This window comes from Callionymus lyra, chromosome 15 (genome assembly GCF_982586985.1).
Source record: "Callionymus lyra chromosome 15, fCalLyr1.hap1.1, whole genome shotgun sequence".
NCBI classification, from domain to species: domain Eukaryota; kingdom Metazoa; phylum Chordata; class Actinopteri; order Syngnathiformes; family Callionymidae; genus Callionymus; species Callionymus lyra.
Window position 1 is genome coordinate 24,098,516 of NC_141832.1, and position 13,028 is coordinate 24,111,543.

At 41.1% G+C, this 13,028-nt stretch overlaps 1 protein-coding gene across 2 annotated transcripts in view; it reads right to left on the reverse strand.

The window, feature by feature from the left end:
- Window positions 1-1,600: 1,600 nt before the first annotated feature.
- cacna1ha (calcium channel, voltage-dependent, T type, alpha 1H subunit a) overlaps window positions 1,601-13,028 on the reverse strand; it is an 82,044-nt gene continuing 70,616 nt past the window's right edge. For both annotated transcript variants that reach the window (XM_087809052.1, XM_087809051.1), the window contains exons 31-38: window positions 12,932-13,002; window positions 12,747-12,825; window positions 11,248-11,369; window positions 9,996-10,151; window positions 8,892-9,032; window positions 8,650-8,818; window positions 6,310-6,464; window positions 1,601-6,173 (exon numbers count right to left, since the gene is read on the reverse strand). In XM_087809052.1, the coding sequence (XP_087665178.1) occupies window positions 4,923-6,173; window positions 6,310-6,464; window positions 8,650-8,818; window positions 8,892-9,032; window positions 9,996-10,151; window positions 11,248-11,369; window positions 12,747-12,825; window positions 12,932-13,002 (2,144 nt within the window). In that variant the 3' untranslated portion in view covers window positions 1,601-4,922. The remainder of the gene's footprint in view (window positions 6,174-6,309; window positions 6,465-8,649; window positions 8,819-8,891; window positions 9,033-9,995; window positions 10,152-11,247; window positions 11,370-12,746; window positions 12,826-12,931; window positions 13,003-13,028) is intronic.

The following is a 13,028-nucleotide window of genomic DNA, read 5'->3' on the forward strand; positions in this document are numbered from 1 at the left end:
TTATTAACATAATTGGAAATATCAGCGTCTGAAATAACATTACCATCCATATTGAGTGAGCTGATATATTATTTCAATTATAATCCTTTTTTCAAGAGAAAACAAGTAGCAGGTATTTCTCTCTCCTTCTTCCAACCACTTTGCTCTGGAGCGAACAAATCACCTCTAGTCATATTGATGTACATCTGGTCTAGAGCCACTTTCAGCTTAGATAGTTTGACCATTTCTTTGTCTGTAAGAATGTATTTAATAAGAAAGTTATTCATTTGTTCTATAGTACAATTTTCTATCATATTGTCTTTATTTTTATGTCTTTTATTGCACTTTCCCTTGCTTTAAATTAGAAATATTCGCATTTTTTGTAAATGAGTAAGAGTCGCTTTGCTCACAGAATGCTTCACTATTTAAAATATCACAATTTAATTTCCAGAAGCTTCTTATTCTTGTCTTCAGGGTTAGAGGATTGTCAAAGATCTGAGAAAGGAGCATAACTGTGTGAAACATTAGATCCATGTTGAATTAGGGGATATCAACCACAGGTGTGATCCAGAACATACATAAAAAAATGAACGAATTGCAACCTCGAAGAATGGATATTCTAAACGTTCTTATGTCGTACATTTCACACCGTCTACGTCACTGCAGCAGCTCTCCAGCGTGTTTTCTTCCCTCCGTCTTCTCTCCTTCTCCACCATGACTGAGATCTTCATCACCAACATCTTTTTGAATATTGTTCTGGAGCTCTGCGTCACTCACGTCATCACATGACGTATCACGGTTGACCAATGAGATGCAGCGACTCCTCATACAAGCGATGACGTAAAACATATTAATAAATATATTATATATATTAAATCATGGTACCATTTACATACATAAACTCTCGTATATAATTCAATGTATAATTTAATTAAATATACACCAAATGTAACAATTAATGACCGCCTGCCTAGTTAACACCCTAGCCAAGACTTGTCATGGATCAATACTGATAGTTAAAAACATTATCGTCTTATTTAACGTCATCGTTTTTGCGATTTTTTTTTGGCAAAATAAACGATACATTTAGCGATTGAGCAGCAGCGCCATCTATCGTTTGTTACTGTGACTACATCTGCAGGTCGCTGCAATTGTATTTTTGATGGCGATATACAATAAATCAAACTAATTTAATGATTATTTTGATAGTGTAGCACAAAGTCAATAAGCACTTTTAATAAAGTACAATCTCTATTATCCCGCCCCAAAATTGTTTTTTTAAAGTAATGATAATTATATTTAAAAATGAAAGTTTTGATAGGAGGTCGAAAACAACAATGTATTAGAACATATCATTAATAATTGACACTTATTTGATTTTAATATAATTAATAATACTATTATATAATACCAATTGGAAAGTTCTAATACACTACAAAAATACAAATGTTATACTGAATGATTCATTCTTATTTGTGTCAAAATAAAGCATGCCATATCAATATAAACGACCATACCCCACATTATTTTGGTTTATGGACTGAAAAAAGAAAATGTGAAACATTTAAAGTTTTGTGACATCAACAAACTGTCAAAGTCTGGGAAGAAACAAATAATTACAAAAAAAATCTTTTATTTTGAATGGACAGGGAAACATCCTCCAGGACAACGGTTTGGCGGCACACAATTATCAGCAACAATACAAAGTCTAATTGTGTGTCCAGCAACTGGTGGAACCTCGTTGCCCGCCCCCCGACCCCTCCTCTCCCTCAGCGAGGGAACTTAAAGGGGCTCGTATTATTGCAGACACCTGGAGTCTCTGGACAGACAACGCCTCCGCCCCACCTTATAAGGCTTTGGAGGGGGTTTTGGGGGCGTCTGCGGCGAAACACTGAAGATATTGGCGTCTGATTCATCACAGTTCACTGATGGGTTCAGTGTCGAAATAAAACACATGTTGTTCAACTTACAGAACATCAGGGCTGATCTACTCCTACTTCAAATATACATCAGTTAATTAGTTTCCGTCATGTTCGGCTTAACGGTTCTGACCCCGGACAGAACCACCTCCCCAAATAAAAAGTGTATAAAGAGGAGCTGACCTCATACGGCAAGAAACACCCGCTATTGCATTGGACAAGAAAGAATTGGGTCTCAGTGCTCCACCGGCCAATCAGAGCCCAGTGCAAGTCCATCAATCTACAAATGGAAACAGCTGAAAATGCAAATATTAAAAATCTCTAAAACATTGGATTCGTTCCCATATTTTTTTTTCCTCTAAATCATGCAATAGTCTAAAACTGCTTCCTCCAAAACAGGATGGAAATAGTGAGATCGAAAATGCAGTCGCTAAGCTCTGAAGGTTAGCTTGACTAAATAATTGCTCCTCGTGCGGCGGGACGAAGTGAACGAGCAAAAGTATCAAAGTACCTCAGACCAACCGATGGCCGCCATGTTGGAAACGCTATGTGTGCTTCTGTGTCATGAGAGTGGACAACTCCGTTTGAAGCTAACAGTTAGCTCGGGAAAACATTTGATCAAGACGATGGGAAATGGAAACGTGATATATGTTTTTTTTATTTCAGGTTATATCTCAAAGTTCAATACTAAGTCTGGAACCAGCTGCTGTAAGAGATTAATGGTTATTATGTACGGCTCCATAAAAATAAATAAATAAATTGGCAAGTCAACATAAGTTACTAATTTTCTATAACCATATTATACTGTATAGTTAAATATCGAGTAAAATTCAGTGATGTTTTTAAAATGTATTATATATGAGGACAAATGTTTTTGAATCTACTTTATATTACTTATAGACTTTCTTTTTCCTTTTTAAAACGATTTTCTTAAGCAGTTTTTCCTTATAAATGTATTTCTTCATAAATTATTTAAGTAAACTATTTTCTTAGGTGAGGGGAAATAAAATGGATTATCCAAAAGGTAATAAAATATATGCCATTCATATTCAATTCAAACAAAACATATATTATTATATTTTTCATGACGTTCTCTTTATTGTTACTACTGATTAACTGTCACATCTGAGATGACTATGTGGTGGAATGACAAGATATTTATAAAAAGGTTATTTAAATGATTAAAATTTGATTTAGCCAAGATATATTTACGTTATAAAAACATGATCACACTGGTTGAATAAGGTTCCAGAAAAAGAAGTAGCATGTTTTCTAGTCCGTTTTTACACAAAATGGATTTGAATTGGGTGATCAAAATGATTCTAGAAATCTTCTTACTTGTGCACACATGCTGGGATATCATCCTTAATATCACACAAGCATGCTTCTTCTTTACACCACAGTATCCATGAAATAACAAAGTGACAAAGTTCCCTCTTCCATTAGCTAACGTGATGAGGTCATCGAGTGATAGTGGATGGCTTATTAAGTGACACACACACCTTAAAGGGCCTGAGGTTAAAAAAAAAAATCTACAGCATGTGACATCCCGACAGCCGCGCCCCAAAAAACCTGCACCTACAGCATTATGAACACTAGAAAAAACTGTCAAACATGAGTTCAGTTCAACATCTGGTCTAGTCGCTCTACTGTACGCACAACAAGAGTGGGCTGCTGAAGTATAGAGTGGATGTTAGTATAGTCTTCACGTTTATAACCATTATTATTGCACACTGGCTACACATGTTTGGTTGAATTCAGATGTACAGACACATTTAGTGGTTTTAAGAGTTGTAAACAGCAGAGAAAGGGGAGCTCAGTGATGCTTCCTCACACGTGGATCTTCTGCATTCACAGAGACAGCTCATGGTCATATTTGGATCTGATCTTCATTGTTTTCAGTTTTGTATTTATTATAACTAAATCAAATTACTTGTCGTACTATTGTTTTAATTAAACAATGTGTTAGATTCCTTTCATATGTATTGGTGTATTACTAAAAAATAATCTCACTGTATCATTTTATTTTGGCAAACCCTTATGAGACACCCTCGTGACACTGGTAGTATTTAATTTGTCATTTCAAAAGTCATTCTGGGAAAAGAACGTTGAATCCGCATGAAGCCGGATGGCCACTAGGGGGAGCCAAAACTGTTTTGTGCGTTCACATGCATCACTGAGCCCGCATCCCTCCGCTGAAATTCGGACACCATATACACATTTAAGACGAAGCTACAGAAACACACAACCCTGTTTGCTTCATCTTTTCCAAAATAGAAAAATAAGAATCCCACCCCGCCTCTTCCTCCATCTCTGTCAAGAGCAGAGGCTGCCCTCCTCGCGCCGCTCTCTAAAGAAATCCTACATTCACAAGAGGACAACAGAGGGGAAAAAAAGCAAATTCAAATTTGTGTGCAAAAACATTTTAGATCTCTATAAAAATATGTGCATATGATAGAGCTATTTAAATCTCACCAAATACAGTATTTTCCTTTTATTTACACTGAGAAAACATACAGTCTACAGCTCTGCACTGCTCCCCCTATAGGTCGTCAAGTGTAATATCCCAAGAAGCTTGTAAAGAATCTGACAAAACACACACTCGCTTAATCAAACACACTCACACATACACACGCACTTCCGCTCGGATCAATGTGATCAAGGAGCAGAGAAGGGGGGGTCAAGCAGGAACTTCTGTAGAAAACCTGAAGTTGCATATCCCACAATTCCCGCCACGCTTGCAATTCGCAAACCGCCACCTGATGAGGTCAGCGGTTTTCAGCCAGACGCTGCTTCCTGATTGGCTTGCGTGGGCGGGGACAATGTGTCAAAAAAAAAAACTTTGGCTACAGAGTTAGGTGGCTTCGGTCCTGGCATGTTGTTAGTCCCCGAACAAACCAGCAGGGTTCTGTTTGGCGTCCGTGAGGAAAATTACATCTCAGGATTGGACAAGTTTATCCAGAGTATGATAAAAAAATAAAAATCCTTCTCCACCAAAAACATCCGTGTTGATTCACCTGGACGTCACTGTGCAGTCCGCCGATTTTTGGCGCTGAATCCAGGGCCGCCTCCCAGTCTGCCGTCAAAAGGGGAAGAGCAAGTGGCCGCCTCAGTGTCCGACATGTATCTGGACTGTGGTTGGTTGAAGGTGAACTGTGGTTGCGGGATGTACTCCCCGCTGTGGGCGGAGTGTCTGGCGACAGGCGGGAGCGATGGAGAGCTTGGGAAAGGCAAAGCGGTCGGGACGAGAGGCGCGTGAGGCTGAATGAAGATGTTCGGGCTGATGGGAAGGTGTGTTGGTGTAGAGGAGAGTGGGGGCGTGTACACGTGGGTGGGCGTGGCCCCCCGTGACGGCATCAGTGTGTGTGTGGGCGAATGTTGGAAGTGGACAAGCGCTTCGGCGAAGGCGTCTGGCGTGTGCGGGGTAAGGTCATAAGACGGCGTCCTGCGTCGTAGCATGGTGCTGGAATCAGCCAGTATGGGAGGTGATATCTGGGGTGGCTCCTTCTCAGATGGGGGGTGGATGGAGATGCAAGGGGGACTCATCTTTTTCTTCCGGTGTCCTCCGCCGAATGACTGGACCCTCATTGGAAACCCACTTTTCTCAGGCTGAGGCGTCCCCTGCTGGTCGTCGCCCGTCATTGGAGCCTGCGGGAGACACACCTCGATGGAGTGGCGACGCTGGTCATCGGGGTAACCAGCGGACAAGAGTGAAGGCTTGTTCGGGACTTCCACCCTTAAGCCCTTTCGTTCTTGGAGCTCTGCCTCCAGTAGACTCAGGGTGCTCTTGGAGGACGATGCTTGTAGAGCGGGAGGCGGCTGCGAGGTGGAGCCCGGAAGATACGGCGAGGCGTAAGGCGAGAGGGAGTGACTGCGACTCGCCTTCACCCGTTCATCTCCGCCTCTTCTATGACTCCTTTGCTGAGCCAGGTTGTTTATGTGGCTCACCTCCTCGTCCGCCGGGTCGCAGAAGGACACGGCTGAGGGCTGTCTCTGTCTTCGAAGGCTTGCCGGTCGCAGTGGCAGGCGGGGCGAGGGTGGTGGGGGCAGCAGAATGGAAGGGGAAGACGGTTGAGGAGGAAGGGATGTAGGGGAGGATAGTAGAGAGTGGAGAGGTGAGGGAGATAATGGAGGAAGAGATTGTGGCGAAGATGGAGGCGGGAGGGGAGATGGTGGGTGCGAGCGAAATGGTGAGGTGGGAGGCAGGTGGGTAGAGACTGGTCTCTCCTGTTGCTCACAACTATGAGATTCCACAGAATCCACTTTGACTGCCACCTGAAACAGAGAGACTCAGTCAATCTCAACGCTGGACACAAAGCAAACACAAGTCACAGGCCCCTCCCATGGTCTCCACCCAGAAGGATGCGTTGGGCAGTTGGACAAAGAAGGAAGCATGGGGGGAAACCCTCACCTGTCTACGCAGAGCCCGGGGAGAGGGGCTGGCCGTGGGCGGGGCGATGCAGGGTAAATTAAGAGTGTGTTGGCGGAGGTGACTGGGGGACACGTCAGGGACCTGCAGTAAAGTGCGACCCTCGCATGGTTGGGAGTTGACCGACGTCAGTGATCCTGCGGATTTAGCGACAAGTCAAGTTACACACTGGAAACCCAAACGGCACACATGCAGAGGAGATGAGCACTCATGCATGTTTGCATATTCAGACGTCCTTATGCAGAAGTCCCTAACAGAACACTTTATTTAAGAGCAACATGCACTTTTACAATTACGTTGTTCCCTCTTTAAATTAATATAAAGTGTCCTGTGACGAGTCGTTTAGTAGCAGCTCGGATGCACAAATTCAAATCCTAAGGGTGGATGGATGATGGTTGAATGGATGGATGGTTAGATGGTTAAATGGTTGATGGTTAAAGGGATGCATGATGGTTTGATGATGGTTAGAGGATAGATGGTTGGATGATGGTTAAATGGATGGATGATGGTTAAAGGTTAGATGGATGGATGATGGTTAAATGGATGGATGGATGATGGTTTGATGATGATTTAAGGTGAGATGGATGGATGATGGTTAAATGGATGGATGATGGTTTGATGATGGTTAAAGGTTAGATGGATGGATGATGGTTAAATGGATGGATGATGGTTTGATGATGGTTAAAGGTTAGATGGATGAATGATGGTTAAATGGATGGATGGATGATGGTTTGATGATGGTTAAAGGTTAGATGGATGGATGATGGTTAAATGGATAGATGATGGTTTGATGATGGTAAAAGGCTAGACGGAAGGATTTAGATGACTAGATGAACGGTATAATGGATGGATGGTAAAATGGATTGAAGGATGATGGTTTGATGATGGTTAAAGGTTAGATGGATGGATGATGATTAAATAGATAGATGATGGTTTGATGATGGTTAAAGGTTAGATGGATGGATGATGGTTAAATGGATAGATGATGGTTTGATGATGGTAAAAGGTTAGACGGAAGTATTTAGATGACTAGATGAACGGTATAATGGATGGATGGTAAAATGGATTGAAGGATGATGGTTTGATGATGGTTAAAGATTAGATGGATGGATGATGATTAAATAGATAGATGATGGTTTGATGATGGTTAAAGGTTAGACGGAAGGATTTAGATGACTAGATGAACGGTATAATGGATGGATGGTAAAATGGATTGATGGACGGTGGTTGAATGGATGGATGGATGGATGGATAGATTGATGATGGTTGAATGGATGGATAAATAGTATGATGGATGCTGGTTGAATGGACGGATGGATGGATGGTTAAATGGATTGATGATGGTTGAATGGATAGAACGATGGTTAGATGGATGGATGAATGATGGTTGAATGGCTGGATGGATACAGTCCATAGATTTAAAGTTGTAATGTGGCTCATCCAACCAGGAAGTCATCTAAGAGAATGGGTTTAAATTGGTGCATCTGTTTTACAGCCAGCATTAATAGAAAGGTCTTCAGATCCTGGTTACACTTAAAATATATAAGGACGAAGAACAAGGTGTATCGAGAGAAACCGTTTCACTTATTGAAGTTATATATAAATTGTGTAGTTGAATTATGAATAATTTCTCTCAAATATATATTAACTCATAATAAATATTTGAAAAAAAAACATTAATTTTAATCCATGCGGATAAAAAATGTTTGAAATAATGATTTTTAATAGGAGTTTCATAAAAACCTGATCACGAAACTTTAAATTGTTCATCATCTTGTTTAAAAGGTACATATATCATGTAATAAAAGCAGAACATGTGTAGCAAGGATCTGAACAGCTCAAACTCTCAGTATTAAGAAAATCGCAGCTGAAAACTAATCATTAAAAAAAAGAATATCGTTTGAAAGCAAAGTCACGATAACTTCAGCATCATCAGAAATAAAAAGTCATATTTTCAGTCCAAGCTGTGAAGTCAATATGCACCAGGAAGCATTTATCTCTCTCTTTATCAACTTTTTTCTTTTTGACTTTGCAGCTTGGCGATGAATTGAGGTAAGAGAGCGGATCATTCAGGAGCTGAGCAGATGAGCCCGAGTGATGCTCCCAGGTTCATCCGCTGCAGTCAGTACCTTTGGACAGAGCTGGCTCTGTCCACAGCCCGTCCCAACACTAGAATTTGACTGCAGATAAAACAGTTTGGTCAGTTTAGGCAACTTCGCTGATGTTCAGAGAAAGTAGATGGTGAGTTGTGTGTTGCCCAACAATAACTTAAATCTCATCTTCATATGGTAAGTGAGAGAAATCAGATGAATGAAAACCCACCAGAATTCCTATCTGGGTGACGTGTATCCACCTCTTCCAAAGGCGAGGGGGCGCTGGCGGGCCGCACGGGTCTGAACATGTAGCTGTCATTGGGCAGCGAGTGCATTCGAGACACTGACATCCTGAGCGGCGACTGTGGATCCCGGTCCTCGTAGTGCTCCTCTTCGTCCTGCAGGGGGAGCCAGAGACCACAGAGATTCAGCGCCCGGCTCGACCGCGCCGTGTTGCTGTTGAGAAAGTACCTCTCCCGGCGAGTTGGGGCACGGGCCGACAAAAGTACCGTCTCCTGAGCTGTTGTTTGAGGTTGTGCTAAGTTTGCGTTGGCGTTCCAGAGCCATTTCCATGGCGATCTCAGCATCCATCTCTGCGTCCTCTTTGGCCTCCTTGAATGGGGACACATTTAGGAACAGATGTTTACTGTGATACAACACATGCTATTACAATAAAAGTATCTATATATGACTGTATCATTGATTGTTGCAATACATCATCGAATATTACGAGTTCAGACCTTCACCAGAATGATCCGAGACATACAATTTCACCTTTGTCCCTTGTTCAACACTGCAGAAAACTGACCAGAAACTGTTTCCTTCAACTGAGAAAAATCTCTAAACTTAGGAAAATGTTGTCGGAACATGATCTGGAGCTTGTAATCCATGCGTTTGTGTCTTCTCGTCTGGACTATTGTAAATGTTTGTTTTCATGTCTTAACAAGAAGGATCTGTCTCGACTGCAGTTGATTCAGAACTCTGCAGCGAGAATTCTAACCCGCTCAAGTAGAAGAACTTACATTTCTCCGATCCTTAAAACTCTTCACTGGCTTCCAGTTTCTTTCAGGATCAACTTTAAAATTCTGGTTCTTACTTTCAGAGCTATTCATGGTCAGGCTCCTCCTTACATCACTGATCTGATCCAGCCTTACACCCCAGCTCGGGCTCTGAGGTCTGTGGATCAGAATCTACTGATGGTTCCTCGCACACGGTTCAGGACCAGAGGAGAGAAATCTTTTCAGGCTGTTGCTCCTAAGCTTTGGAACGATCTTCCTCTCTCTTTGTCCTTGATGGAGTCTACTGACTCCTTCAAGAAACATCTTAAGACATTTCTATTTGTTCAGGCTTTTCCTTGATTTTCTGGAACTCCTGTTCTGTTATCAGTTTTATCTTGACCTTTAAAGTATATACTTTATTGAATATTGTTTTGATTGTTTAAGCGCTTTGTGACCCTGGTCTAGAAAAGCGCTATACAAATAAAAAATTACTTACTTACTTTGGGAGGAAACACGAGGTCTTCTAAGGTAGAGATGCACTATTTATTATGTGACGAGGCGATAAGTTGAGTAGTACCTTGTTGCTCTCCTCCAGATGTTTCATGAGCACAGCCACCACCACGTTGACCAGCACGAACTGGGCCATGAGCACAAAGGTGACAAAGTACATGGGGGACACCAAGGGCAGGTAGCTGAGGCAGCGCTCGGGGTCAGTGCACTCTCTTAACGTGTCCTGAGGAAACAGACAACAATAAAGGGAAGTGATTCTTTGGCCCTGTACATTGAGAATCACTTCCAAATGATCCACAAATTCAGATACTTAAAAAAAACAACTCTTTATTTCACTTTTGTGTTTAAATAACATAAATAAAGTTTCGCACATGCCTCTTGATAATTTTAGACAACACTTTTGTCTCAAATAATCTGCCAAGAATCAATTTTACTCTCAACTAATTCAGTCTTTCAACCACTTACCCTGAGCGGGGGGGTGGCCGGAGCTACTCCAAGCCAATATACAAATGGGTGATTTAATGACTCTCCAGTGGCTCGGTTCAATTTGCTAAAATCCTACTTGAATCACTAAAACATGCTTACAATAAATCCACTTTTTTAATCTATCAGTGAAATATGCTCATTATCGATTTGAACCGTGGTTGTTTTAACGTGGGGCGGCTGACGTGGAGACACATTTGGAAATGTCAGATAGTGGAGAGGAGAGATGAAGAATGTTGAGAAAAAAGGGAGGATGATTAACAAAAAAAGGGGCACGTTATAGCCAATAACCTCATAATGTTGACAAATGACGTTCACTTATTGTTTAGATTATATTAAAGGTCAACTAATGTGAAAAACCAACTGTCCAGACTCACTGACACGTTTCAAATGTCCAAGTCTTCCTCTGAAAGATACAGTGAGTCTCTCATCATGACCAAGTTATTACTTTATAACGTTCTCCCCCGCTGAAATCTCAGCAAACTAAATGTTAGGAGAGTGGAGTCCATTTTCATGCAATAATGAATTTCATTCTCGTTCCAGCCAGCTGTAATCACACCCACTTTGTTTGTACAACAAGTCCCTTGGAGGTGAAGACTGGTTGGATTTTAGCTCAAGAAAAAACAGTGGGCGGGGTTTAAGCACATTTTGTAATGTAAATATTTAAATGAAAAGAGAGTTTTGTACAAACAGACACATACTGACGAGTACAAAAGAGTCTAAGATCTATTTAAGACACACTTAAATCAACATCATTACTTTCCCTTTTAAGATGATTGTAATCGTGGGAAACAGTTTTGTTCAGAAACATTACAGGAGGTGAACCAGATCCATACCTTCATAATTCCATTCCAGTTGTCTCCAGTGGACACGCGGAAGAGTGTGAGGAAGGCCATTCCGAAGTTCTCAAAAGTGGCGTGAGTACTGAGCCCTTCACACGGATTATCTTTATCGCATACTAGGAGGAAACAGAGTGTGAGGAATGGTGATTACCCAGCACAGTGACTAAAGTTCGTCAGGGAGGTTGGAGGCGTTTGTCCTCGAGCGGAGTCGACAGAACACACAAACAGAAGAGCTGTCGAGCAGCCAGTCCCCGCGGACGTGACAACAGGCGAAGCTGTCGTTCAGAGGAAAATCTCTATCGCGCCGAGGGTCAATTTGACAGGAGTAGCCTCTGGAGCTTGTTCTTCACAAAGAAGACTTCATCTCTAATCAACAGAAACCGTGAATAAACACAACTCCCCGAATAGACATAAACAACATTTCTGGGTGAAATAACGACACGGCAGTTAAAATAGAGCGACTGTGGGTACAAACGCTCAGAATGTTTTCCCCCAAACTGCCGCAGACATGAGTCATAGAGGCAGAAAACCGTGGGTGGAAAGACTTCACTGATCACTAACTTTATTTATATCCCTTCTCACATTCTAATGACATAATATATTTAGAGCTAGTAGTTTTGATGTATATGTTAACAGATATTCATTCATATATTTTTATAATCATGTTTTTTTGTTCATTATGAGAGAGATTTTTACACCATTATGTGTCTGTGCGTGGATGGTGCCTGGTGCCTTGTCAGTGGCTACAACAGTCCAACTTCCTCACTCATTCTGGGGTTTATTAATTTTTTTCAGTCCTCATGGACACCTGTGTTAAATTAAGATTTATTTTCCCCAGAAGTTGAGGTACATGGGTTCAGTGTTAACTTCATCTCTGGTTCTTCTTCCTGCTTTTATGAGTCTCTAAAACATACAGACCACTGTACTAGAGAATATTTAAGTGAATTTATATTATATATTATATTATATATTATAATATATTTAAGTATATTTGATGTGTATTCTGTGAGAAAAAAATAAATAAAAAGAAAACTTTGAATGGACATAAACACCCTAATATTTGAGCGGTTCCAGGATAACAATGACAAAAATAGATTAGAACCTGGTTCTTCATTTTTAAACTGAAGATAAGGAACATCAAAAAACAGTTCAAAATAAACAATCGAACAATCCATCCATTCATAATTGAATTTAAAAGTGATTACGTGTTGCTGTCGATGACTCTGTTGCGGATAGAAGAACTCGAGGGAGAATACATTTAAATGTCTTTGTCAGCAGAGCAACAAAAACAAATATAACACAGAGGAAAATGAAAATCATTTGATGAACTGAGGAGATAAGCTCCATGGCTCCCTGAAATGTGAACGGATAAATAATAAGATCAGACCGAGTGTCTTTTTTAATATTATATTGATTTGCATCAGGTAGAATCCACAAACACTGCAGATCTGAATCTCAATGAATAAGTCATAAAAAGAGAGAAGGGGACTCACAGAGTCTGCCGAAAAGTTCGACCCCCAACGCTGCGTAGATGAAGAAGAGCAGCATGAAGAGAAGCCCGAGGTTTCCAACCTGGAATCAGAAATCTGGTTTAGTTGAATCAGCAAACAAGAATTATATTGATATTTCTTTGTTTTTTAATTTGAGATCGACGCTGCAATTGACGGACAGTGTTTACCTGTGGCAACGCCTGCATGACGGTGTCCAGCAGGGCTCTCATCCCAGTGGCCATTTTCAGAAGTTTAAGCACTGCAGAGACAAATGGGAAATATTGA